At 48.9% G+C, this 27,034-nt stretch overlaps 1 protein-coding gene across 10 annotated transcripts in view; it reads left to right on the top strand.

The window, feature by feature from the left end:
* MINDY4 (MINDY lysine 48 deubiquitinase 4) overlaps nt 1-27,034 on the top strand; it is a 122,084-nt gene that overhangs the window by 36,261 nt on the left and 58,789 nt on the right. For all 10 annotated transcript variants that reach the window (XR_009403778.1, XR_009403777.1, XR_009403776.1 and 7 more), the window contains exons 6-9: nt 13,951-14,009; nt 19,092-19,198; nt 21,684-21,800; nt 23,033-23,121. Coding sequence is in view for 6 of the 10 variants with exons in the window: in XM_059396631.1 (XP_059252614.1) it covers nt 13,951-14,009; nt 19,092-19,198; nt 21,684-21,800; nt 23,033-23,121 (372 nt within the window). In the remaining 4 variants the exon portion in view is untranslated. The remainder of the gene's footprint in view (nt 1-13,950; nt 14,010-19,091; nt 19,199-21,683; nt 21,801-23,032; nt 23,122-27,034) is intronic.

The following is a 27,034-nucleotide window of genomic DNA, read 5'->3' as shown; positions in this document are numbered from 1 at the left end:
ACCTGTACCCCTGGGGATAAAAATATATGTTTATAAAAAATAAAAAATTAAAAAAAAAAGAATAAATAATAATAAATAATAACAATAAAGAGTGAGATATGAGAATGAAAAAAAAAAAAAAAACCAAAAGCAGCACTGGCCCACTTAATAAAGAAAGACATTATGATGAATTTATCCATCTTTTTAAAGAAAAGAACTCCAAAAGGTACACTTACCAGATGCTGGGACGTGGGAGAGCCTAAACGAGGATTCTTGTTTGAAAAAGTGTCCTCATGCACACAAACCCCATGGGTTTGTAGGAGACTGTCCTTGTTCTTAGGAGATTCAGGCTGGACTCTTTAGGGATGACGTTCTAATCTCTTCAACTTACTTTCAGATGGTTCAGCAGAAAAAAAAAAAAATTGTGTGTTTCTGTGTGTATGCATGTGTTTCGAGGGAGGAGGAAGGGAGAGAGGGAGGAGGGGAAGCAAATATGGTGAATGTTGATTTGTCTCTGTTAAGTGAATGGTCTACTGATGTTCATTGTGCTACTTCAGTTTTCCTGTTGGGTCAATATTTTTCAGAATAAAAATGGAAAATGCACATAGGAAAATTAGGAAAAATGAATAGTCAATAGAATCTGTCATTTGTCTCTCAGTAAAGATCCTAAAGAAGTGTAACAAGGTCATAGTATATCACTAGGGTTGGCATCTGGGGGAGGTGATGATATAAAACACAAGGCCAGCCCAAGAAGCAGCTAGGGAGCACTCTGGCATGCCTGGAGTGGTGTGGTGGTCCCCTTCCCTGTCACCTGTGGGCCTCCTCAGGCCCTTTGACTCCCAAGGAACCTCCCAGTGGCTATGACAGAAACAGTAGTTCATGGTTACAGTCCAGATGCCCAGAAAGCAGACTGTTCCATTGTTGTCTCGGTGGTGATTCCAGCCCTGTCTCCCCAGATCCACCCTCCCCTTCTCATACTACTTGGACAGGAATCTGTACACCCACAGCCTGGCAGTACAAGCTGGCTGTGTCTTCCCTCTGCCGACCCCCTGGATGTTTTCTTGGAACCTCCAATCCTTTGATTACACCCACATCGTGAGGCTCAACGTGACATTTCCAACAGGAGACTGCCTGACGTGGGTCCAGCCGCTTCACATGGTTTTTATATTTGTTCTGGAAAAAGCTTCAGATACCTTTGGTCAAAGCTCTTCCTGTTGGCTGCGTTGCTGGGGCCATTTCTCGCCCACACAATCCCGAAGGGGCTGCCATCTGTTGGCTCCTGCACGCCCACCCCACCGGGGACAGGTGACGGTGGCAGAGGGGTGCAACCTGGAGCAGCGGGGACTCGGGGGGGTTTCGGAGGGCCTGAGCTTTTGGTCTCGTTTTGTGTTATTTGGATTCAGATCCTCAGAAACCAGAGAAGCCAGAGCCTTGCCAAAGGGCTTCATTCCACTTCTGCAAAAGTTTCTCTATTAAGTAGAAAAGAGAGTGCGCTTACAGACTCACATGAATTCGTTACCTCTTCAGGAACTGGGAAGGAATTGCTAAAATTCGAAGTCCCCATTTCCTGACTTCTGTGTGAGGTGGGCCCTGTGTTCCCCTGCTTTAGGGCTTGTAGAAAGTTCCTACGTAGATTCCCTACCTTTGAGCAGCATCCTAGCTCCCCACTAAATATCCCGACCTGCTGGGGGGCTCCCTGCTCAGGAGCCATCTGTGCCGAATAGCTGGGAACTCTCATTAGATGCAGAGGGGGTAACTCCAGGGGCGCGAAGGGAGGGGACCCACACGGGTTGGTACCCAGAGACCCTCACACCTCATTTCAAGTGAAAACGGCTGGCTGCCAGAAGAGGCACAGGGAGGCTGCCTAACTGGCTCAGGGACACATCTAATTTTAGCTCAGGGTGTGCTTGTCCTGAGTTGGGGCTGGCCCACCCATGGAAATTCCTCAGCTCTCTGGTCTTATGTGTGTGAGTGGTGTAATGCTCGAAGTTAGCAACGCTAACTTGGTTTTAAAGCAACAGTTTCTTTCTCTTTTTTCTAAGAAATTTCCAGACAACGACCTGTTCTCTCTGCTTTTGGAGTAGGTCAAAATTTCCTGAAGATTCCTTTCGCGTAATAGGGCAACATGGGGTGGAAGAAAAAGATGTTGCAAGAACTAGTCTTGGCCGGGCCTCCCTCTGTATCCACTGGGCAAGACAGTGACAGGGTCTCTGGGCCCAAGGAGACTTTGTGTCAGGCATCTGGCACAGTGGGTTACTGGGAGTTCATAGGTCAGCAAAAAAAAAAAAAAAAAAAAAAAAAAAAATCACGCAAAAACAAAAAACAAAACCCTGGGGGACCAACTTGGTTCAGCTCCAGGGAGGGAAGGCCTGAAACCTACACAGTTTTAGTGGCCTCTTTAAGACAAAGGATATAAAGGTATCACATTTTTGCAAATTTTACAAAAACAGAAGACCATGCCAACACATTGCTTGGGCCTCTTGGAAGGGGGCTGTCCAAGTGAGGGCCCCAGATGCTTGGGCCCTGTTAACTCCACCGTGAATCCCAAGCTGTTCAGCTTGTTGCTGCTGCTGTTGATTTTCTAGCTAAGTAAGACCATTAAGACCCAATTTCATAAACTTAAATACAGATAGAATCTTGAAATAAAATTGCAGTGTTTAAAATTAACACATCAGTCCATGTGAACGATGCACTGTATTTTCCTCACTTCACCATGGGCCTGTGTGTTGTGGACTGGTTTGTTTTGGACCATTTCCAAGTTTCTGAGCCTCTCTGTCCGCATTTGTAAAAATGCTTGCTTCCCATACAGGCCTTTAGTGAGATTTAAGCTGAGAACGATGGTTTGCAAGTGCTAGGTGAGGTAGATGTAGATACCCAGATAAATAATTATTACCCTAAGGACAAGACTAGAGAACACTTAGAACCCTTAGAATGTCACAGGAAGGACAATGGTTATTTAACAGGGAAGGTGACTGTCCAACTAGGACCACTGTGGGGCAAGACGTGAGCTACAAAAGTAAGTGTTATCGAAGTATAGACCTTGTCATCTTCTCTAAAAGTAAATGAACCCAAATTTCTCTACTTTAAGATTGATAAGAAGTTAACGCATCCAGACAGTGTTGTCTCAGCCCAGTGGCTCATGGTTCTTTTATCACTGCTTATGCAGGGGAGAGTGTTGTGTGTGCAAAATGGATGTATTTCATCCCAGCATTTGTTTTAAGCCACATTTTGGCGTATTTAAACAAACAGAACCCAGGTGGATTTCACTGCTTAATGGGACTCTGAGAAAGTTGACCCCTCTCGTTGGGACAGCTCCTTCCCTGGATGTGTTGGCTTTTATTAGGATAGTAACAGAGCAGGGTAGTGCCCCAAAGCAGCTTCTCCTAGCAGCTAAGTAAACATCTGCACACAGCTTTCCAGTTCACCGTGGAAACCGGTGGCAACTCTTACGTAATGTCTTTCAGACAGCATGTCAGAACCTTCCCTTTTATAACTCCAAGTGTGACTTTAGCAATCCTTTCCATCCTGGGTTCTCATACCAGCCTCGGGGAGGGCAGGGCCACGGCTACTCTTTGTCTCTGGGAGAGCCATGCCATTGGGTCCTCACTCCCATGCTGAGAGGCGGGCTTGTGATCCCACTTGCTGGGGATGTAGCCTGGGGCTCAAACCGGGAGGCCCTGTGACATGGGCCAGGCACCATGTCTTGTCTCTCTCACTCTGGCCCTAGTCTTTGGGCTCAGCCAGTGTTGCATGGTGCTTGGGCTCGGCTGAGCTATGCAGCCACGAGCTGGTGGGCAGAGGGGAGGAGGCAAGGCCAAGGAGACCATGGGGTAGCAACATCCTGCTTGGTGAACTGCATAGCTCAGGTGAATGAATGGTTCAGTGGATTTGGCCACACTCCCGAGATCTACTCCACGGATGACACTTTCCTTCAAGAGGATGTTTTTCTTTCCCTGGAGAAATATCAGCTCTATGCACCTTTTCCCTGGCTGTTGAGCAACACCTCCCTCTCTGCACCAGTCTCCTCGTGGAGCAGAGCTCAGCCACACCCGGGGAAGTGGAGCCTGTGGAAAGGGCAGGGAGATAGGAACTGGGAGAGCCACAGAACCTGTTAGCAGCTTGAAGGAAAGAGCAGCCAACCTGTCTTAATGCTTCGTTCAGGTCAGAAGGAAGAACAATCCGTGCTTCCCACATCCAGTAGATGAAAATGAACGGAGATGAGAGTCTGGAGCCTAACATTCTGTTTCTGGCTTTCCAGTCCTTCCAGATGGATGAGCCACATCTAGGTGAACTCTGAGAACTTCTCAGCTTTCAGAGAGAGCATCCATTAAATACCAGTTGTATACTAAGACCTTGTGCCAACCAAGAGAAGGGGAGAATAATGCGAGGGAAGGTCACACCTAGTACAGTTTTGTTTTGTGAATTGTGTGCCCTTGAAGGAACCCTCCCAGTCTGATGTCCTGGTAACTGAGTAAATTTCTTCTCTGTTCCTGGAATGTGCCAGAATCCGGCCTGACTCAAGGAAAGAGAAATGTTGGACTTGGTTTCAGATATTGCTCTGGCTCCACACACTTCTCCTCAAGGGTGCGTGCCAAAGCCTGTGGGGAAGGGCGCATACGGAAAGATAGTTAAGCTGAGAAATCATCAGCCCAAAAGAACAATGGTCCGGGAGGCGGGAGTACGTGTGTTCTCTCCAGCTAGACAGGCTGAGCCGATGGCTTTTCCAGGAGGATACAGGGCCATCAGTGTCCCCTCCCCTTCCCCCAAATCTGTCCTCACTGGGCGATCCCTATCTTGCTCCAACCTTCGTCATCATGGACCCGGATGAGAGAGACTTGGGTGTGCAGCCCAGTTCCCAATTAGGTGTTTTCACTGGGTTCAGGAAGATAATTTATTTGGATTGAATTGTTAAGGCAGATCGCTTTCACAGTATTCCAAGCAGAATGCTTTCTCACAGGAAATGTCAGACCAGGCAATTCTAGTCAAGTTTTCCACATCCTTAAGAAAAAAGAAAAGAAAGAGGAAAAAGAAAAAAAAAAGGATTGCTATTATATGTTGAAGGTCAACCGTTCGAGCACTGGAAGCTGCTGGGTATGAAACTGAGATTTGGTTAAATGTTGTGATAGTGCATGAGATGACTTCCCAACAGCCCGACCTTGAACGAGGCCTCGTGTTCTCTAGGCTTCACTTTAAAAATGCCTGTCGATTGGGCTGCCCAGGGATATAGAGTGCTTCCCTGGGGTTGGGACATGGATCCCACAGGGCCAAGCAGCTGCGAGGTGAGGACACCCGAGGTGCCCCTTCCCCTCCCCAGACTCAGTTTCCTCATCTGTCAAACTGAGGTTATGCCTGGTGACTCCCAAGCCTCTTCCCAGCCTAAATTGCCACCATTCCCTTTCTGTACCTTTATCTGGGGACACTTGCTGAACCACTGTAGGAAGCTGAAGAGAAATAGCAGGAAAGTGAAAAGAATCTTTTCTTCTGTGGAGAACTAAGACTTTTTAGAAAGGTTCTTTTTACATCAGCTTGCCCTTAGGGATCTGCCTTGTCAAGGCTTATTCCTCCTGAAGTTAAGGAGAGCCTTTAAGCACGGGGCTATGGGACGTCCCCCTGAGGAAAAGAATGGGACACAGCTGCTCCTGCGAGGGTGCCTCCTAAGGACTTGCTACCCACTCCCCACCCCCGCATGTCCAGGAAGTTCCTGCGGTGGGGGGAAGGGCTGAAGCCTTTAATCACTCCATGTTCTGACCCTCCAAAGACAATTCTGGTGAAAGAGAAGCTGAGACTCAGGGCAGTTACAACTCAAAGCAATGCCAGTCTTCTTCAGCGCGAGCCAGCCCTGTGGCTTGTCTGTCCAATTCCTCTATGTCCCCTGACAATGGAGCAACTCTCTGCTTCGTTGCCATCCAGCCCTGTTGTTCATTCCAAAAGGAGGGTCTGTTAGAGGCCAGGAAGTAGCAAGAGTGCTGAACCTGCACTGGGAAACCTGGCCCCACTCGTCAGTTTCACTTGTCTTGGAGCACTGCCTCTAGTGTGTTTCCAGAAGAGTCCGAGTTTCGTGGGCTAGGACAGCCTCCTGGGCTCCTGCCTCCAACTGGGATGTTCCCTTCAGCGCTGGCATGTTCTGTCAGGTTGAAGTATATATATATCAAGTAAAGCAAAACCCTTCTTGTCTCTTGGAACTTGCTAAAGTTTTCATTTTTAAAGTGCACCTGAGTATTTTTTTATCAAATGTTTTTGCTGCATCTATTGAGATTATCTTCCATTTGTCCCCTCTGCTGGTGTGAATTCCATTATCAGAGTCTCTAGTGTTAAAATATTCTTGCACCACTGCTCGGCTATGATTGTTTTCACACTCATGGCCGACGCATTTGTTTGTTATTTTATTTCATATTTTTGGACTTGTATTGATTAGTTCAGCTGTTTGGATCAGGGTGCCACAAAGTCTCGTAACCACCATAATCCTTACATCAGCGAACATGGAGCAATTCTGTTCAGGCGCTATTCTTAGCACTTGTTGGATTGACCTATGTAATGCTCACCATAAGCTTTTGAGGTAGGACTGTTAGGAACCCCATTTTATAGAGGTTCGATATGGCCAAATTCTCCTGTTGCATTGTTCCCTTTTGTTGTTCTATGACAAGTAGGTTTACCACTAATAATGCTTTTTATTCCAAAGTCTATTTTTAATCTGATGATACAATATTAACTACATTGGGTAGGCCACAAGAGATCTCTTTTCTCCCATGTGGTACAGTTCATCTTTTGTGTCACATGCCTTATGAAACTTCATATTGCAAATTAAGAAAAATCAGTTTGGGTTTCTTGTCTTTTAACTGGCAAGTTGAATTTGTTTGCTTTTATTATTTACTGATGTACTTGAATTCGTCTGTATTCTGTACTTTTTTTTTTTTTAAGATTTTATTTATTTGATAGAGACACCATGAGAGAGGGAACACAAGCAGGGGGAGTGGGAGAGGGAGAAGCAGGCTTCCCGCTGAGCAGGGAGCCCGACATGGGGCTCTATCCCAGAACCCTGGGACCCTGGGATCATGAGCCGAAGACAGACGCTTAATGACTAAGCCATCCAGGTGCCCCTGTATTCTGTACTTTCATTTTCCCATATGCTTTTTCTTTATTTCCTCTTACCTCTTCTTTTCCTTCCTTTTTTTTTTTTTTTTTAAATTAACCATTTTCAAGTGAGTGATTTGGTGTCATTTAAGCACATTCACAGGGTTGCATAACCACCACTGTGTACTTCCAAAGCATTTCCTTCTCTTCAGAGTAAAATCTCTTCCAACCAAGCAGTTTCTCCCCATTCCTCCCATCCCCTCATCCCTAGAAACCCACAAACTGCGGTGTTTCACATAAAAAGAATCATGCCGTACGTGACCTTGGTCTCTGGCTTCTTTCCCTCCATGTCATGGTTTTGTGGTTCATCACATCTTCATCACAATGAAGCACATGTCAACGCTTCATTCCATTTTATGGTGGAATAATATCGCATTGCACGAATATACCGTGTTTTGTGTATCCTCTCATTCGCTGGTGGACACGTGAGTTGTTTTTACCTTTCGTCTCTCGGGAAGAGTGCTGCTATGAACTTGTGTCCCTGTGTTCACTTCTTTGGGGTACATACCCAGGAGTGGAATTGCAGGATGGTATGGTGATTCGATAGTCCACGTTTTTGAGGAACCGCCAAACTGTTTTCCACAGCAGCACTTTCCTGTGAATCGAGTGGGTGTTTATTTTTTCTTCTAGGGCTCTCTGATTTGGACATTATAGTTGATGCTTTGACTATTTTAGCAGTTACTCTTAAATTTTTTTTGATCATAATTGACTTAAAGTTTCAGTTTAATCAGTCTCTCTGCCCCCTCAAAAAATACAAGGATTTTAGAAAGCTTCAGCTGCTCATTTCCTGTTCCCACATTTCCTGTGTATAATCACCATCTAGTATTATCCCTGTGTTTTGAACTACCCCCTAATTAGTTGCTATTGTTATTTTTTCTATCATCAGCTCTCATTTAGGTTTATCTACATGCTTCCAGATTTCTTTTCTCGTCATTGCCTCAGTCCTGCTCTTTTCTCCTGGGTTCACTTTCCTTCTTGCTAAAGTAAGTCCGTGAGTGGTTTCTTCAGGGAAGGTCTGTGATGGTGATCTTTTTCAGTCTTTGTCTGAAAATGTCTTCATTTTGACCTTACCTTTACTAGTTTGAATACTAACGATGTCTTTTGTTAAAGTAATTTTCGTTTATAGATACTCTGCCTTTCTGCTAAGATTTTTCTCCTTGTCATTAATGCTCTCTCATTAATGTGTCATTTCAAGATGACATGTCTAGGTGTGCAATGATTTCCACGTGTGCCGTTTGAAGCTTCTTAGGTTTCTGTGAGGGTTCATGTCTGCTGAGTTGTTGGCCATTATCTTTTCTATAGTCTCCTTTCTCACACCCTCTTTATTTTTCCTTCTGGAACTCCTTTTCGATAGGCACTGGAATGAAAGATTTCCCCTCCACATCTCTTCTTTGCTCTTTCACATATTTTCTCACTTGGGGCTGAGTTGCATTCCAGGTCATGTCATCTGATAGCTCCTAGTAATTTATTAGCTCTTCGTTGTATCCTAGCTCCTGTTAAAGCTTACCCCAAGTCTCCTCCCAACCCCCACAATGTTAAAGCAGAGCTAACCTACAGAAAGTTTGGAAGAACAGAAAAATGAACGCCCGTGCCATCTTTACGTATGCTCAGCAGTTCTAGGATTTTGTCACACTTTGTTTTTTCATTCTTGCTTTTCTTCTCTCCTCCCCACATAAAGAATAATATATATTTGTAACACACACACATTTTTAAAAGATTTTATTTATTTATTTGAGAGAGAGAGAAAGAGATCAGGGGGAGGGGCAGAGGGAGAGGGACAAGCAGATGCCCCACTGAACAGGGAGCCCAAGGTGGGGCTCGATCCTAGGACCCTGGGATCGTGACCTGAGCCAAAGGCAGACACTTGGTCAACTGTCCATCGTTATAAAGGGAACTTTGCCTTTTGCCAGTAATGAGAAATTGGTAACTTTTAGACTACATGAATATTCTGTTCCTCAAGAATGTTTCAGCCGCTGGTTTTAACATCTATTAATAATCTTTTCCTGTATTAGGAGTTTATAAAATGATGATTATCTAATTTTTATCATTTTCTCATTCCTTTTACATTTATGATTCAGTCGATGGCGTCCTACAGAGAACTTTCCCTGACCCATCCTGTCCACTCCCCACCCCCAGCAGCAGGCTCATGGGGTTTAACATATGTTTCATATGTTAGAATCACCATCCTTCTATGTCCATGAGTTTTTTTTTTAATTTCTATGACAGTATGTACTTTTCAAAACTGCCCATTCTTTTTTTCTTTAATAACATCTGTTTATTTTCTAATGATGTCCATTCATATTAAAAAAGTTTCCCTACTCTAATTACAGCCTCTCTTAGATTGTTGTTCTATTATCTCAAGTTCCTGGGAGTCCTTTTGGTTATGTCACCTGGCTTTCACTTGTGGTGCATGATTTTCTCATATACTTACTAGCTCTTTGTTTTGAGCATATTTTCAGTGGCACTTCAAAAAATCTCTCTTTCTCTCTCCTGGGGAATCTTGTGCAACTTGCGTTGTCGAAGTGCTGCTCTGGATAATTTTACATTGCTTTAGTTGGGTGTGCTGGGCTCTGCCTGTCTTGGGAAAATTTTGTGTCATAGTCTGGATTCTTGTGCCACATGAGTGGGGTCAGTTTGGACTCCATTCACACTGGGTTCTGAGTTGCCATCAAATAGAATATATAGTAAGTGGTCAATATCTTTATTCCTGTGGGACACCTTTCTTTCATACTCTGAAACTAATTCAGTCAAGTATCTAGTGCCAAACATTGAAGAAGGAGCATCTCCTTGTCTTTTTGTGTTAAGAGCTAGTGAACCATTTGGAGTGTGGGGCTATATAAGCAGGAAAGCATCTTCAAAACTAGTGTGGCCCAGACACACAGTGATGAGCTTGCCCAGGCTTCCCCCGAGGTACAGGTGAGGCACCTTGGGCCCACAGCCGGGAGCTGACTTGCCCAAGGGCATGCAGGGGTTGGGAGAAAAGGGACGAGAACTTAGGTCTCTGAATAGCCCTTCCCCCCGACCCCAGCCAAGATTCGGTTATCCGGGATTGAGTCCTGACCCCATGGAGCCCCAGATATCCACAGTGCCCTGGCCCTGGCTTCTTCCCTGGGACCACAAAAGGGAGTATGGGTGGGAACTGGTGACCTCAGACATGGCAGGCAAACTGGGTGTCTACGGCCCAGCTCCCGTGGATTTACTGGATGTCCACTATGACACATGTCTCTGCGTTATCTGCACCATCAAAAGTGTTTTGAATCCTTAATTTATCTTGTTGTCATTGTTTTCCATAATAGTTTTCACTCAAAGGCAAGAACATGCTTTTAAACTGACCTTTTAAACTTTGTAATGCTCATGCCACAAAGGGACACATGAAAGGAACAATAAGCACATTCCCTAAGTGTGAGCATAATTGAAGTCTCCTCTGGTGATGAGATCTATGGGAAACAGGCACAAGGCATCTGAGCTGGGCTTCTGCGGCTGAGTGGGCTCTGGGTGGAAGTCCCATGACCCGGGACAGGCCCCTCTGTACTCTATGTGGCAAGAACATCATCTCCACCCTCTCGCTGTGGCTCTCAGCCACCCACGTGCCCTGAGGCTTTGCCCTCAGGAGCCAAGAGGACCACTGGGAGGTTTGGATTTTGTCCCGTGGACCACAGGAAGCCATGGAGGGTTCTGGGCAGGGGAAGGAAGCATAAAATAGAAGAAGGAATGTAATAGAGCCATTGGAACCAGCAGCCCGGGTTTGAGTTCTGGCTCTGGCCCTTCTAAGTTGTGGGACCTTGTGTGAGTCACCTAGCTTTTGTAAAGGTCACTCTGGTACTCAGCATCTGTTTATGGAGCACTGGCCGCGTGCTGGGCACGCAGGGTACAGAGGTGACCAAGAGAATCTATGATGCTTCGTCCCTCCTTGTGAGTTCTCTCACCGTATGTAGAATCCCACGGCTGATGTCACGAATTCCCACCAACTTAGTGGCTCAAAGCAACATGAATGTATTCTCTCACTGTTCTGGATGATCAGGGTCTGAAGTCAGTTCCACTGGACTTAAGTCAAGGTGTCGGCAGGGTCATTCCCCCTGGGGACCCCAGGGGAGTATCTGAGCTTCTCATGGCCACCCCACTCCTTGACTTGTGGTCCTTCCTCCACCTTCAAAGTGCATCCCTCCAACCTCTACTCCCGGCACCACACACCTCTCCTCTTCCGTGTCCAGTCTCCCTGGGCTTCCCTTCTCAAGAACACTTGCAATTATATTGCTCCCCCTTGGGTAATCCAGGATACCCTCTTTCATCCTAAGATCCTTTCCTTAGTTCAATCTACAGAGTCCTTTCTGCCATATACGGTACCATTCACAGGATAGCTTTGGAGGCCATCATTTAGCCAACCGTACCACATCAAACTGCAATTTATGTCTGTTCATTTTGTATGCCTGGGTCTCCCTTGGGCAGGGAGGTGGGCCTGCCAGATTACAGCCACGTGTTTGCTGGATGAGTGGGGGAGGAAATGAATGAATGCACGTGTGGAGGTGAGATGGAAGTGGCATACCTGTAGAGGATGAGTGCGAGTTTGCTGAAGGACATTCTACCCCAGTTGAAGGACTTAGGAAGAGGTATAGAGGCTGAGGTTGGGGAGCTCAGCATGCAGGGAATGTGCATGCAGCGTGAGGGTGCAGAGAGAGTGGGGGCTGGGGCAGTAGGTGGCCAGCTCAGGGGAAGCCCATAGGGTACCATAATGGGCCTGGATTTTCTTTTATTTTGCTTATTTACTTTTTTATTTTTAAGTAATCTCTACACCCAACATGGGGCTGGAACGCACAACTCTGTGATCAAGAGTTGCATGCCGCACTGACTAAGCCAGCCAGGTGCCCCATCCTGGATTTTATTTTTCAAGGAAGCCATGTATATGGTGGTTGCCGCCTTTGTCTCTGGGGTCATTGCCTGGCTTCAGATTCCTGTGCCGCCACTCACTTACTATGTCCTGGGAGCAATCCTGGATCTCCGTGAGGCTCAGCGCAACAGCTCCTTCCTAAGTCTGCCCCAAGAAGCAGGTGGCTTTTGCTGCCTACAAGGCACTCAGCACAGTGTCTGGAGCAGCCAAAGGAGTCAGCGAGTATTTGCTGTTTGTACTGCTGTCGTTTTTATAAATATTATTGTTGGGGGTGGTGATGATGGCAAACCCTTGAAGAACTTCAGCCAGGTTGTGGCACAGTCAGTTTTGTTTTTTAAAAAGATGGTTTTGACATCCCTGTGAAGACGTGGGGGGCCGGCATGGGGTGGGGCATCACACTGGGGTCGGGAAACCAGCGAGGAGGCTGGCTATTCCAGTGATCTGGGTGAGAGACCAAGAGGCAGAGAGCGGAGACAGGTGCAAGAGAGGTGCTCTTTCCTTTGGGATGTTCCAGAGATGCCTTTGCTCCTGCTGTTCCCTGCGTGGATGTTTCAAAGCAGATGTTAGAGGCCCTTAGCACCGTGCTTCAATACTCACTGTTCAGAAACAGGGAGGTATCTGGCCTTCGTCTCCAGATGGAATAGTGACAGAAGGGACAGATAGAGGTGGGTCTCAGGTCCTCAGCCTTTAGAGGCAGAGCCAGTGGCGGTGGGAGGGGTACGGGGACAGAAACTTCTGGTGAAGGTATAGCTTCTCATTGCCGTGGCTGTGACCCAGCATCTGTACTGCCTCCTCCTTCACCTCCTTCTCATGCACCCCCCAGGCCTTAGATCTGCTTTCCAGCGTGTTCTTTCACCAGTCCCCAAGAGAACGCCTGTCTAACCCTGGTAGCATAGAGACGTAGGAATTTTGTGATTTTGAGTTGAAGAACATGGGCTTGACCCCGGTGAGGGGGTGATTAGGCCTGCCTGGGAGGGTGGGGGAAGGTGCTCTGTGTTCCAGCACTCTGGGCCAGAGCAAGAAACTTGGAGTCCGAAGCAGTATGTGTGCCCAGATCTGGTACCGTGCGTCCTCCGTGATCCTCCACTCACACCCCTTCATACATCTTCAGGAGGAAGCCAATTCAATAGAATGTAGCACAGCAAGATTACGATTGTTACTTCAATCATATCTTACCCTGCAATGATGTTGGAGGAAAATATATTTCAATGCCATGTTCAAAAGGGCTGTCATTTTTTAACATAGTAAATGGGTTTTCAGAGAGTGATGTAATATTGTTATTCTTAATGCATTCTTTAAAAAAAAAAAAAGATTTTCCAGATTGATGCATGGTGGAGGGGAAAAAAAATATCTAAAGAGAGCTGAAATACAGGTGGGCCCTGTTGGGAAAGCTCCACATGTACATACCTGAACTTACAAATCAGACTCCCAGGACAGATTTTTGGTGCATTTTAGAGGTTTCTTAGACATGGCTGCTGATGGCTTTATAAGAAAACTGGGAGAAGAGAAACGAAAAAGAAAACAGAGACATGCTGAAAAAAAATCTGCATAGTGATGACAAGCACTTGATTCGCACACGCATGTACCTGTGTGCGTGCGTGTGTGCGTGTATGTTTTCTAGCTGTCTCACAGTGACATCAGCAAGATACATTTGCATTTGGTTCTTGGCAAGCATCAGACTATGGGGTTTTCTGCATTGACTGGTGTGCATCTGTGTGTGTGTCTGTGAGAACACAGAATTGCAAGGCACCTTGCAATTTGGCCATTTGGTCCCATCCGGTGAAGGCACCCATGACGCAGAGAGGGAGAGTGACTATGTGAGGCAGGCCTGAATGGCGGGGGCGCTGGAGAGAACCATCCCCTGAACCCCCATCCACTGCTCCCCGCATTCTTCTCTGCTGCTTGTATCTCGGTGTCGTTTTCCTCTGGTACATTGACATTTTCTTTTGTTCTAGGAAAAATCAGTTGCCAGCGTCCAACAAGGCTGATGGCGAACTGAGTGTCCTCCAACTTGGTAGGTGTTGCCGCTGTCTCTCTGTTCTGCCTGGCAGGGTCCTCAGGGCTCTGTTTGCTCCGTCTGGAAGGTGGTAGGGGTCTGGGGGCGCCTTTCCTCCCACCTGCCCTTAGGAAGGAGAGGCTGGCCCAGGGAGTAGACAAGACTTCTCTCTTCGTGGTGGCTCTCGTCTTCTGCCTTCCGTCTTCCTGTCTTCGAGAAATTTTATAACACATCTGGGCATTTCTGGACCCACACTGGTTGGGGGTGGGGGTTGGGGGAGTGCAGAGGACCCTCTTGTGCATTTAGAGACTCTTTTAGGGCTATTCTGAACCTACAAAGGTCTCCAGAAGACAGCTCTGCCTGGGGTAGATCATCCTTGAAAAAAACCTGATCAATGTATCATGGAGGCACAAGATAGCATGAAGTGTGTAAGTGTACACTCTAAGTGTACACTCAGCTCCATGCAGTCTCACACACGAGTACATCAATGTCAGCGCTCTCCCTCATCAAGACAGAGAACATGTTCTTCTGGAACTCTTTAGTTTTGAAGCCGTCTTTTGTCTCCCCTCTCTGTGATTCTCTCAGCCCCGAAGATGGCTGTGTTTGCGGGGCTTGACAAAGCAGTAGTAGAACAGATGACGGTGATGCAGCGCCCAGACTTGAAAGGATGAGGCCTGAGTGCCGTGGACATTTGCTCTTCTTCCGGAAGCCAGCAATCTACCTGCCAGGCCGTTCAGACACTTTTCCTCTCCTTTCAAGCACCCCTTTTAAGAGGAAGGAAAAAGAGCCACGTGATCTTTAGAAGTTACTCATGTGAGATGTGCAGCCCAAGTTTGCTTTGATGGAGTTGAAAGGCTGGGGCCTCTGTCTGAATGAGGCAGGGGTTGGTTTGTTCTGCTCAGCTCACTTCAGAGGGAACAGTTCCATAGAGCTGCAATGGTGGCCGGTCAGGATGGCCTGGCCGGCTCAGAAAGGGACAGTCCCACACACGGCAACACAGAAGTCCAGAGCCAGCACGCACCGGCCTCTGAAACCTTTCTGTAAAGCACTGCACTTCGAGATTTTCCAGTGAGAGCCACTCCTGTCTGGACAGAAAACGAAGCACTTCCTGGCCTTCAGAACCCAGAGGGCTTCTGTTGGAAGGAAGGCTTTTAGCAATTCTCTCAGAACCCACTTGTTTGAAGTGTGTGTTTTCCAGAGGGAGGCAGCCGCTTGGCTAGTGACTCAGCTAATGATTTAGAAAAGGGGAAGGAAATAAAAGGTAGAAGATCACAGAAACCAGTCATCAAGAGAAAGGGAAGGAGAAGCTTTGGGGTAAGGCAGAGACAGGGAATAAAATTTGGTTAGAGGACCAGCATTTTCTTCCCTACCCCAATTCATTTTCCTTTGGTTCAGCTCAGCAAACTTTCATTAGCAATTACTTGCCGGGGCATAGATGAGGCTGTTGAAAGTATATCAAGGTGAATTAAAAGAGGCCTTGCTTTTTTGAAGGGCTCGGCTGGGTGGGACAGAGGAAGGGAGGTGTCTGCTGATACAACACATAAATTTAGAGGATGGTTCTCAGTGCATCACTGCTTCAAGAGATGTGTAAGCCGAGTTCTGTGGTGGGTTCCAGAAGTTTCCATAGGGAAGAGGTATTTAGCCTGGGCTCTGAAGGTTGAGGAGGTCTTGCCGAGTAGAGATGGGCAACAAGCCTTGTGGGGGCAAGGCATGGAGTGTGAGAAAGAGTGATTCGCTTGAGGTGACTAGCCCATAGGGGAAGGTGTGGGGTTAGGGGGAGCCGAGGCTGGGAACGAAGGTGTGGCAGGGCCAGGATGACCTTGAGTGCTGCGCTAACAAGCTTGACTGTAAATCATTAGTCCGTAAAGAGCCCTTGAAGATTCTGTGCTGGTGAGTAATGTGTGCAGTTCTGTGGGTTTAGGGCTCACTCTAGGTATGTGTGGAGGACAGATTGTAGAGGTAAGGGCCTAGATGTTGGAAGACCAGTAAGGGGGCTCTTGGACTAATCTAGAAGAGTGTGATTGGTTCCCTGTTCTGTCTGGCAAAATCCTCTGGGTGTTTCAAGACCCTGCTCCAACAGTTAGCTCTGATGGAAAGCGTCTCTGACCCTCTAAGGCAGAACTATTTGCCTCTCCTCCTCTGCTCTTAAAACCCCCCCACAATCTCTGTTTTAGTACTCACGTTATACTATTTGCTTGGGGCTCTGTGTCTTCCTCTAGGCAGTGAGCTCCTTGAAGGCAAGGGTGGTGTTTTACACATCTTTGGACCTCCACTCTCCCACTGTCCCAAACAACCCTGGGCCCATCATGGACGCCCAATGAAGTGCTCAGTGAACAGCCAGAAAAAGAATGACATATTCCTGGAATAGTGGTGGGAGTGAGGGTGGGCAAGGTGTGAGACAACCTAGGGGTAGAATGATCTGGAGGCTGGATCCCCGTGGTGTGTGAGACGGGGCAGAGGTCTCAGCTTGGGTCCCTGGAGGAGGGCTGGGGACATTCTGAGAATCTTTTATTGGAACTGAAGACTGGAGGAGTGCTCTGCTGAGATTCCTGAGTCTGGGGTGTTGAGGGCACTTCCGGGGAAGATATCTGCAGTCAGTGGGAAGGATGTGTATAGCCCTCTATTATGTTTTACTATATGTTTTCCTCCAAAGGGTGAATAAAATGGTATGGGAGACAAGCTCCCTTGCCTTTTTTTCAACCAGACACTTATACCAGGGCCTTAAAAATAGCATCCTCAAACCACCGGCATTTGCAGATGGTTTTGTCTGCTTGGCCAACATGTCATTCTGGAGTGCTTTGTTTTTCCTTCGCATGGCGGTCCCACCACATCTGGGCCCAAGGCCTGCTATGTGGTCCCGAACCAGATCCCTGCACAGGGGCCAACTTCCTCCTGGCAGCAGTCAAGGATGGCTGCTTCCTCTTGGGGGGGCTCCACCCGGTCTGCGTCCCCGGGGCCCCCAGCTTTCATTCTTAGATTGACTTCATGGAGCCCCGATCAGAGCACGTTTTGGCCCCGGTTCCCTCCCTGACAAGCTCAGACTAAACAGAAGCCTCCAAATAGGCTTAAATACTGCCCCTTGGGTTCCTCCAGGAAACAGTCTGGACTGGGGCATTGCAGAGAGCCCTCATGGCCTGGTAGAGTCACTCAGGTTACTCTTCCCTTCTGTTCTGGGCCTCAGCTGCCCCCAGGGTTGAATTCATCACACATCTCTGTTCCTCCAGGGAACATGCTCAGTATCGGTCTTTACAAAGCCTGCCCATCGGCCTCCTTCTCTTTACCTCCCTTCTTGCTCCCTTCCCTTCTCCACCTTCCTCTTCCTCTTTCTCCTCATCCCCCCTCCTCTTGCCTCTCTTTCATTTCCCTGTAGCCCCACCCTCACACTCTCATGACCTTCCTCTCCTCAAGCCACCATTCCCGAGCATTTAGTCGGTGTGTTTGCTTGTGTGTGTTCTTGCAAAATGTGCCGTGGGTTTTGTGTGTATGTATTTGCCATGGCTGTCAATCGTGTTGCCTTCTGCTATGTCATTTGCATTCTTGCTTTCTCTGCCCAGCACCGTGTTTTTAAGACCCATGCACGTTGCTGAGGGAACGTCTATCGGGTTGTTTCTTCAGGGTACTTTTATAAGGTCACGGTCACAGGGTGACTTTTTCAGAAGTCCTAACTAAGATTTCTCATTTAAATTCAGATTCTCATTTCAATTCCAGACTTACTTTTACATTTTGTTCAGCCTAAAGGTGGAATGGTTTTCTTTTCAGTGGACTGGTACTCTGGGGGTTGGCCTCATCCTGTGCCTGGTCCTCCCCCAGGGGAAAAAAGGAGACTGTAGAATAGGATATAAGGAATGTGTCCTAGGGACACGTTGGCTTTTGGATAGCATCTCCAGAAGGTGTGAGGCAGGGACAATACCATGTCCCCGATGTACAGAATTACGGGAGGCAATGTTGATTTCTATGCAGTGTAGCGTACTTTTCAAATAAACGTTTCATCTTGGGAAAATGAGCAAAAAACACATTCAACAGGCTCTCTGGAGACTCGTCTGCTCGGCTTTGCCAGAGTAATTACCTCGGATTGTTTTCACTTGGGTCCTTCCTGAGTGTTCCAATAAATGCTGCGGCCGTGGGTACAGTGTGGGGAGGGAGGCTCAGCCAGCTGGGAAGGCACAGGCTGGGGCTGCCAACACCGTGCTGTGACCCTCTCCGGGCCCCCATTGCTCCAGCTGTAGAAAGACTGTATGTGGCATTTGACTCAGTGTCCCTTCTGGCTGGAGGTCCAGGGAGGTCCGGCTGGCAGAATGGCAGAACGATTAGACATTGGCCTGGGTTTGATCCTGTCTCTGCCACTTTTCCGTCTGTGTGATGTCAGGCCGGTCCTTTTACTTCTCTGAGCTCAGTTCTCATCTGTAGATGGGGCTGTTACAGGACTTAGATGCTCAAACATGAGTGGTTGGTAAGTGAAAGCCAGGACAGTGATAATCTGTTACTATTGTTTTCTCAGGAATGGTGGCATTTTCTTTCCCAATCCCTCCCTCTTCATGTTGGCCTGGGGTATCGGTTTGTGCAGAATGCCCACGTTTTGTAAGAAAGCTGTCTGACTGAGGTTCTCCTGGGCCTGATTCCATGGCCTCAGCCCTAGGCTCTTGTTTCACTGCATGTCCACAGGCAGAACTTTCTAGCGGAATCCTGGTGCTGTGGATCAGCACCAGGCTGTGACAAGGAGCAAATGCCCTCGCTCTGCCTTTTTTCCCTCTGGTGAAAACCTGGAAGCCCCAAAGGGGAGAGGCAGGTGGATGATAGGGAAGCCCTCCTTTCATTCAAATGCATCCATGTCCTTGGTGTTAAATGATTCTTTTTTTTTCTTTTAAGATTTTATTTATTTATTTATTATTTAGAGAGCTGGGGGAGACAGAGGGGGAGCAAGCAGACTCCTGCTGAGTGTGGAGCCTGATGTGGGGCTTGAGCCCATGACCTCAAAATCATGACCTGAGCTGAAACCAAGAGTCAGACACTTGGCCGACTGAGCTGCCCAGGCACCCCAAATGATTTCTTACTCTGTTCTCCATGGGTCATAACAAGGGGCTCACATGATCCTTCTTTCAGAGGATGTGGAGGATGAATTGATAAAGGAAGAAGTAATCCTGCCTCCAGTCCCATTGATGCTCAAGCTGCAAATAGTGTCAAAGCCAATCGACCTCTCAGTGGCCAAGGTAGGCGTCCTCTTAAAAGTGTGTACTGATACATCTTGATTTGAATTGGTGTGAATTGGTGCAGTGTGAATTGATGCTGTCTTGGTGTGAATTGGTATGGGTGAGATGGCTTCGATCCCTCTAGTCCCATCGATCTTGTGTCTCAGTCAGGTTAAAGTGGAAATTCGGGTGTGGTAGAGAAGAGCCTGAACTGAGAGTCAGGGGGCTCCTGGTCTTCTCCCGGAAGGGGTGAGGGTACAGTCTCCTCCCATTCAGACATTGCAGGGTCTTGTTCTTCTTTGGGCCCAGAACTGCTTCCGTACACACGCAACAGGTACTTCCAGAGCTGTAATAGCAGCAGAGAACCGACCTCATTAGACCGGCTCTTTAACACTCATCTCCCAAGCTGGGCTCAGGCTGGACTGCAGTAGGGGAGGACAGACAGGTGGGTGTTAATAATTCCTCAGCACTGTTGGGTCCACACCACTGGCCTCCTGGAGGGACTTGAGGTCATAGGACTTAGGGAGCAGGTTCCTGGCCTTGTCAACCTCCTCTGCAGGGATGCCCTGGATTCCTTACCATATCAGCTGCCAGATGACCTCACCCCTCCCCTTGGCCAGCAGTTCCTGATGGAATGCCACTCCCGCTGTCTTCCACTGGCTCTTGAGCCAGGATGCAGGAAGAAAAGCTAAAACGCTTGGGGACACTGTTGACCCTCTTTTCTTCCCACCTATAAATATTTACTCAGCACACAGATTTAAAAAGTCAAAGATTTTTCTAGAAGTTTTATGCCTTCCCTTTCCTCCCTTCCCATTTTTTCCTTCTTTTCAAACCATGGAGGGTAGGGGGACTGGAGGAGGGTCAGACACTTTTACGTGGCCTCAGGCCTGGGAATAAGTGCTCAGGCTCTCTGTATCCACAGGGCTGTGATTCTTTGCAGTGAACACGCCTGTTTTGGGAAGGGCCCTTTGAGACACCTAAATTTAGACCACCCAGCAGCAGCAGCAGCATCTCTAAAAGCAGCTAAAAAATTGAGGCCCATCCAGAGAAATGGAGGGCCCCGGGCACACAGCCTCCATAGCACCCAGGCTTCTAGGCTTGCCACTCGGTGACCTGGTGACCCCACTGTGCCTAGCTGGCAGCTGTTCTATGATTAAGAGAACAGACATGGGCTTTGGTCATAAAACTCCAGTCCCTATGTTTCCTAAGCTCTTGAAAAACTCAGTTCAAATACATGGATTGTTGTTGATGTAAGAAGGGAAACAAAGCCCTGACAGACAATTCCATCCAGCCTTCTCTCCTGTGTGCCGCTAGCCCACGTTTGATGACATGTAGACAAATGCGTCTGTCACCAAGACTTTCTTGTACTAAATGAAAAATAAAAAAGAACTGATTCCGAAATGAAGTAATCTGAATCTGTAGGAAAGATCTGACCTGGAGATGTGACAACAGAGCCCATGTGTTGGCCTTCTGAGACCTTGGATGTAAAGCTATGGTGGGAGAGAGGAGGTAGCTGAAATGAGAGGGCATCCGGGGGGAGGCTCTGCCTTCCCGGGCTGGTCAGGGGGAGTGGTTGGCACTTTCTGGGGCTCTGGAGGGTGGGGCTTGGGCTTATGAGACATGAACAGTGAGATCAGTATCAGCCAGAAGCTTAGAGAAGACAGAGCTGTGAAGAAATGGAGGTGCTGCCTTGATAGGCAGTGGGAACCCCCCCTTCACTGGGTAGTTGGGGTTCAAGTTGAGTTCATGGGAGACCACTTGTAGGTGATGGCATAGAGGAGATTCTTGCATGTAGTAAGGGATGGTACTAGAGCAGGGACTGGCAAACTTTCTATGAAGGGCCACATCGTCTATTTTAGGCTCTCTGTTGCAACCGCTCAGCTCTGCCATTGCAATGTGAAAGCCAACACAGAGAAAATATAAGCCAATGAGTGTTTTTATGTTTCAATAAAACTTTATTTACAAAACATGCTGGGGGCCAAATTTGGCCCATGGGTTATAGGTTGCTAAGCCTGCCTCACGGCACCAGTTTTCCAGCGTAGCTGCACATTGGTATTGCCTGGAGAGCTTTTAAAATGACAGCTCCTGGGGTCTACCACTGAGAGGTTCTAATCTAGCTGGGCTGGCACGTGGCCCGAACCTCAGGATTGTTACACCCTTACAGGTGATTGTAGTGCACAGTTGAAGACCTCGAACGTCCCTTCTGAAACTACAGTTTTAGGTTTCAGGTTTCCTCTAAGGAGCCTGCAAAGCGTTGGGCCTGTGGGTCAGCACAGGAAGGTTTATTTATGGATATTTCAGAGGTAAGACCCTCAGGGTCATGTTTTTCTCTTTGCAAATACTAGAAGAATGAGTCTGCAAAATGAAAAGAAAAATCAATGAGCCTGCTGGAAAACGGGCTGCTCAGCTAGAACTCGGGAGCGGCTCCTGAGGGAGTCCGGACACTGGGCGGCGCATTACTGTTTGCCTTTAAGACATCTAATGAAACTCTCTCTTCTTTTGACAGGACATAAAGGCCCTTCTGTTTGGCTCCAGCCTTTGCTGTTTCAACGAGGAATGGAAGCTTCAGAGTTTTTCCTTTAGTGACAAAGCCTCATTAAGATACGGCATCGTGCAGAACAAGGCAGGTCGCTTCTAGGCTCCCCAGGGACATCGCTGCGGGGCGGGGGTGGGGGGGGGCCTGCCACAGGCAGAGCCAGGTGTCCTGCAGGTCACTGAGCTAGCCCGTGCTGACCAGCACCATGTTTGCCGAGTGCTCACCCAGGACTGGAGATGGCAGAGCAAGAGCTGGGGAATGTGACCCATCCCCTACCAAGGCTTCTCCTCAGTGTCCAGAGTCCTCTCTGAGAGGGGCAGAAGGAGGCTCTGTGTTCAGTTGGGGGCCTCAGAGGGGGTCCTGAGGCAGAGTCCTGGGAAGTGGTTTTACAGGTAGGACTGGAGAGAGGCCACTTGAGGCAGGAGACATCACGAATAAAGGGAAGGCTTTGAGAAGAAGTGCGCGAGGAGGAGTTGTGTTCTAAGACGGGGAAATGTAGGTGCACGAGGGCAGGATTTGGGCACTGTTTATACACATTTCCTGAGTCATACACTTTGAGGCCCAGAAGATACTCTAAATCTAGCAGCCCAATGAGATTCCGTTACTCAAGCCCCAAGAGCCTCCCCTTGGCCCTCATTGCCTGAGGAAGAGCCCCAAGACCCTTAAGTTAGCCTCGGTCCCTAGTTTGGCCAAGATCAGCACATCTTCCTCCACCCCCAGTTCAAGGGTACCCATGCCTGCTACTCTGATAATCCTTGTACTTGTTGAACGGGGTGAGCCCCTCAAGGAGACTTCTTCCTCTAACGTGGGGGGCCGGGGGACAGAGATATACCTAATGGGTGCCGAGGCAGGCCACAGCTGGGCAAAGATTGCTCCCATGAGCAGGAGCTGTTGAAGGGGCTTTTGAGATATCAGGGAAGGCTTCCTGGTGAAAGAGGCCTTTAGGATGGGTCTTGAAGGCTGAGTAAACCACTGACACTCTCAGCCCTTGGACTTGGAAACATTTCCTTGAATGACTGGGGACCTATGGTGATGTACTTGATTTTACAGCCGACTGGTTGTGAAGGCCTGCTTTCCTTCTGTGAGACATGTGGACTTGCTCCTTTCTCCAGTTCTGGGTCCTGGGGTCTTTGTCAGCCCTTCTCTGTGAGCAGCCTCAGTGCTCTGTAGAAGGACTCGGCATATCAAAGGCCTGCGTTTGGAGGCAGTGGCTTGGTGGCCCTGTGTCTTAACCTGTGGCCAGAGGCTGGTTCTGGAGGAACAGACAACTTGGCCTTGGGTCAGTCCTCACTGACACTAATATGTGTCCTTCTTTGCAGGGGGGTCCCTGCGGTGTTCTGGCAGCTGTCCAAGGCTGTGTCCTACAAAAACTCCTGTTTGAAGGAGATAGTGAAGCTGACTGCGTTCGGTAAGTCAGCGCTCATTCTGGCAATATCTTCCTTTCCCAAGGCTTCTCCTCAGTGTCCAGAAAAAACAAGCAAGGAAGCGTGTGTGTTCCCTGATACTTCCTGTCTTCTGGAAAGGGAAATACGGACTGGCTTACAGGGCCAGCGCTGCCCTGTTTAAATGACCTGTGTGCATTTGTCTCTAAGTCCTGTTCCATGGGCCAGTCGCCGTGGGAATGGCATCGAAACTAAGGCTGCCCCCTCCTCAGCATTTGAGTGCAGCGGCTGCCCAAGTCCCATCCACACCCACGTCAACCCGCTGACCCTTCGACTGAGGCCAGGTCTCCCCTCCCTCCCCATGTTACCTCACCTCTGCCAACAGCCACGACCACACATTCCAGCCGGCCCCACAGTGCATTGCTTCCACTCCCTTCGGCCATTTGTTTTCCACCTCACACATTAAGTGATTGCACATGGGCACCTCCTTCTCCTTCTCACTCACTCCGCAGACTTTTCTGGAATATCTCCATGCAGGCAGAATGCTCTGTGCGGTTGAGGGACAGTGGTTGGGGCTAAGAGAGAAGGATTGGCCAGGTGCTGGCCAGGGCGGGGGCTAGATGGCCAATTTGAGGATGGCCTTCTTTCATCTCCCTGTGTGCCCAGTGACTAGCTTGTGCTCACTTACCCCCAGAGCTACAGAACTGGCATGTGTTCTTTTCTCTCTTTCTCTTTCTTTGAAAAATAACATGCACACAGAAAAGTACATGACTCCTGTGTGTTCTGCTCAATGAGTTACTATAAAATCCCACACCCCTCAACCTATTGGCCAGATCAAGAAAGAGAAATGTTTCTAGCACCCCAGAAGAGTCCTCCTGCCTAGTAAAGACCTCCATTCTCCTCCCAAAAGTTGTGATTAAACAGATTCTAAAATCACAGCTGAGCTTTGCCAGTTCCTGAATTTTAATGAAAGGGACTTGTTCTTTGATGTAGACATTTCAGTGCCTTTAAAAAAAAAAAAAAGAAAAGAAAAGAAAGATTCTAAGCTTTCTAAGCAACAAGGCCCATTCCCCATTTGTCCATGTTCAGATTCCTAGGAGGGATGCTGAATTACCCAGCTATCCTGCCAAGCTCAGGACAAATAAAACATCTTTTACCAGCGTAGAGGATTTTGCCTTAGGTAGCTTTTCATGCTTGGCATTTTAGAATTTCTCTAATAATATAAGTAATTACAAAGTAATCATCAAAGTGTTTTGTCTCAAGCTCAAAGATGCTGATTACCAGCATAACCCAGCTATAACCAGAGCAGAGTGACCTAACATTTCCACAGCGGGACCTCGCCTCATCCTTGTTCTCCTCCATACCCGCCCACCCCCTGCCAGTCCAAACATAACTGCTCCTGTCCGTGCAGGGCCTCTGAACGGCCAGCTAGCCGAGTGCTGCCCACAGTGCAGGCAGAGACCCCGCTGTCGATTATCCTGGAGAGGCAGCACAGTGTCTGATGTTCTGGAATGCTCCTAACTGAGTGGAACTTGCTAAATGAGGGACCTCTGTCTGCCCTCAGAGGGTGCAGGGACTGTCCCTGAGTGCACGTGCACCTGCCCGCCCATGTGCCTTCCTTGCACTGGATAGAAGCATGCCCAGGAGGGCTTCGCAGGAGCTGGGAGGGCATACAGGGCTCCAGAGGGTAGCCGTGGCCTTACCTTCATGGCAGCTACAATTGAGCATGGGAGCCAGGCAAATAGAAGTCTCTAGGGGTTATGCCAGATGCTCAGTGCTCCCCCAGACCTGAAGGCGGGGAGGCAGGCCTATTGGAGGGGTGATATTTGGATTCCGCTGAGGTCTGGAGATCATCAGGGCTCTCAACTGGCTTCACATACTTGCTCGTTTCTCCCTCAATTTCTCCCTCCCAGCACACCCTTCAGACTTCTTCCAGGGCTCCTCACTCCACAGAGACCTTAACATCAGGGAGGCCTTCTCTAGTGAAGACAAACCCCAGGCCTGCTTCCAGGCCTCCCCTTGGTGCCCTTGTTCCCCGACATCGTTACCTGTCCATGGACACACCCCTACTGCCCCACCCCCTGGGAGCACCAGCCCCATGAGAACAGGGGCCTTCCTGGGCCGCCTGGTTCACAGCCTGCCCCTGGCATCTAGCCCAGGGCCTAGGCCACAGAAGAGGCCCTCAGAATTTTTGTTGAATTAACGCATACACAAATGCATGAGTTATCCAGACTCACAGGGAGGGGAGGGAATGGTGTTCCAGTAAGGAGAACAGCATGTGCAGAGAGAGGCCTGAGGGCAGTGAGAACAGGGTGGGGAGGGGAGCAGAGAGTTGCGTGGGGTGCCCGGGGCCGGGTTTGGGGGGAAGCAGGATGAGACCTGGGGGTGGCCCATGGGACAGGGCTCTGTTGTCAGAGGGGCCTCGGGGTCTTACCAGCTGCTTGGGTCAAGCCTTGGCCTTGGCCCTCGGGGGACATGTCTCAAAATTCATTTCAGCCCTCTTCTCATTCAGAGCTGCTTTTGAACTTGGTCTTTGTATTTGGGGGGAAGTTGTGGATTGTTTCCCAATGATTGGGATGGGGTGTTTAAGTTGGTTCCAGGAAGGGCTGTTTCTCCCTGGGGCACACACAAGGCAGGCTTGATTCTTGTCACCCACCCCACACACGACTGAGGGGATGTTCCAGCCTCTGGATCCACAGGTACATTCTCCGGGGAGTGCTCTGCTCTCCACACCAGAGAGGGGAGCCAGGGCTTGGATGGCAGAAAGCCATCCTGGTTGGGAGTGCAATTCAGGCTCTGAGTAGAAAGAACACCGGGTCAGCAGTCAGCAGTGGGAAGTGAGGTCCTCTCCACCTCCCACCATCTGCAAGCCAGCCACTGGCCGAGCGTGGCCTCAGGCCCCAGTTTACACTGACAGGTGTCTATTTAAGCACCGACTAGATGGAGAGTTCCATCAGGTCTTTGCTGGGGGGGAGGGGGAGGAAATGCAGCCTTGGCTCCCATGGGCTGCCCATCAGCTGGGACTCTGAGAGACAAGTCAGGACCAGCCTAGACCTAAGGCCCTTGGTGGCTGGCTGCTATGTCTGAGCTGGGTCCTAGGGGCAGTAGTGGGTAGGCAGAGGGAGAAGGGGGAATAAGGAGCTGCTTGGGGGGGCGGTATATGTAGGGGTGTGCCAGGTGGGAAGGAGCCCAAGTCTGGCTGCCTGGCTCAGCCAGAAGAGGTCCGTGTGGAGTAAACAGGGAACTTGGCCTGCTGGACAGGACCCCCTCCTCCTGGAAGCATGGAAGGATTCATGCTGCAGAAGAGTTACCTCAGTTTTCTTGGGAGCCCCACAACTATGGGTGTTCCTTGTAAGTCCTGCCCCTCTCTACCAGGGCTCATCTCCACACAGGCTGAGTGGGCAGGCTTTTTGCTTCCATCTACTGGGGCTCTGGCAGGGGCTAGGGAAGAGGTAGCTCACAGGGGGACAAGCTGGGGGAGGTCTCAGTGGTGATGGGCTACAGGCAACGGGCACCAGATGCCTACACACACACACACACACAGAGAGGGAGAGAGAGAGAGAGAGTCCTGTGTTTCTTTCTCCCACTTCCCCTGCCATGGGGCTGAGTTTGCTGAGGTTACAGCCTGCCTCAGGGGCTGGAGAACAATTGGGGCTTGGGCGGAGAGACTTCTTCTGGCTTCAAGCTAGGGCTTGGGTCAAACAAAGCCCAGGGGAGCAAGGGGCTGTTGCCCAGGGCTGGCGGCAGAGGACGGAAGGGAGCGCGGAGTCTGGATTGCTGCTTGGTGGGTGGTGAGGCCTTGCAGGGCTGGGTCTGGAGACCTGGGCTACTGGGTCTCACCTTCTCCACTGAGGAATCTCTGTCTTGCCCAAGTTAGACTCAACAAGGAAATGCAGACACAGTCCTTTATAAGTCATCAAGGGCTATGCAAGCAGGTGG

This window comes from Mustela nigripes, chromosome 4 (assembly GCF_022355385.1).
Source record: "Mustela nigripes isolate SB6536 chromosome 4, MUSNIG.SB6536, whole genome shotgun sequence".
Classification (NCBI taxonomy): Eukaryota; Metazoa; Chordata; class Mammalia; order Carnivora; family Mustelidae; genus Mustela; species Mustela nigripes.
This window is presented reverse-complemented; position numbering and strand designations above follow the sequence as displayed.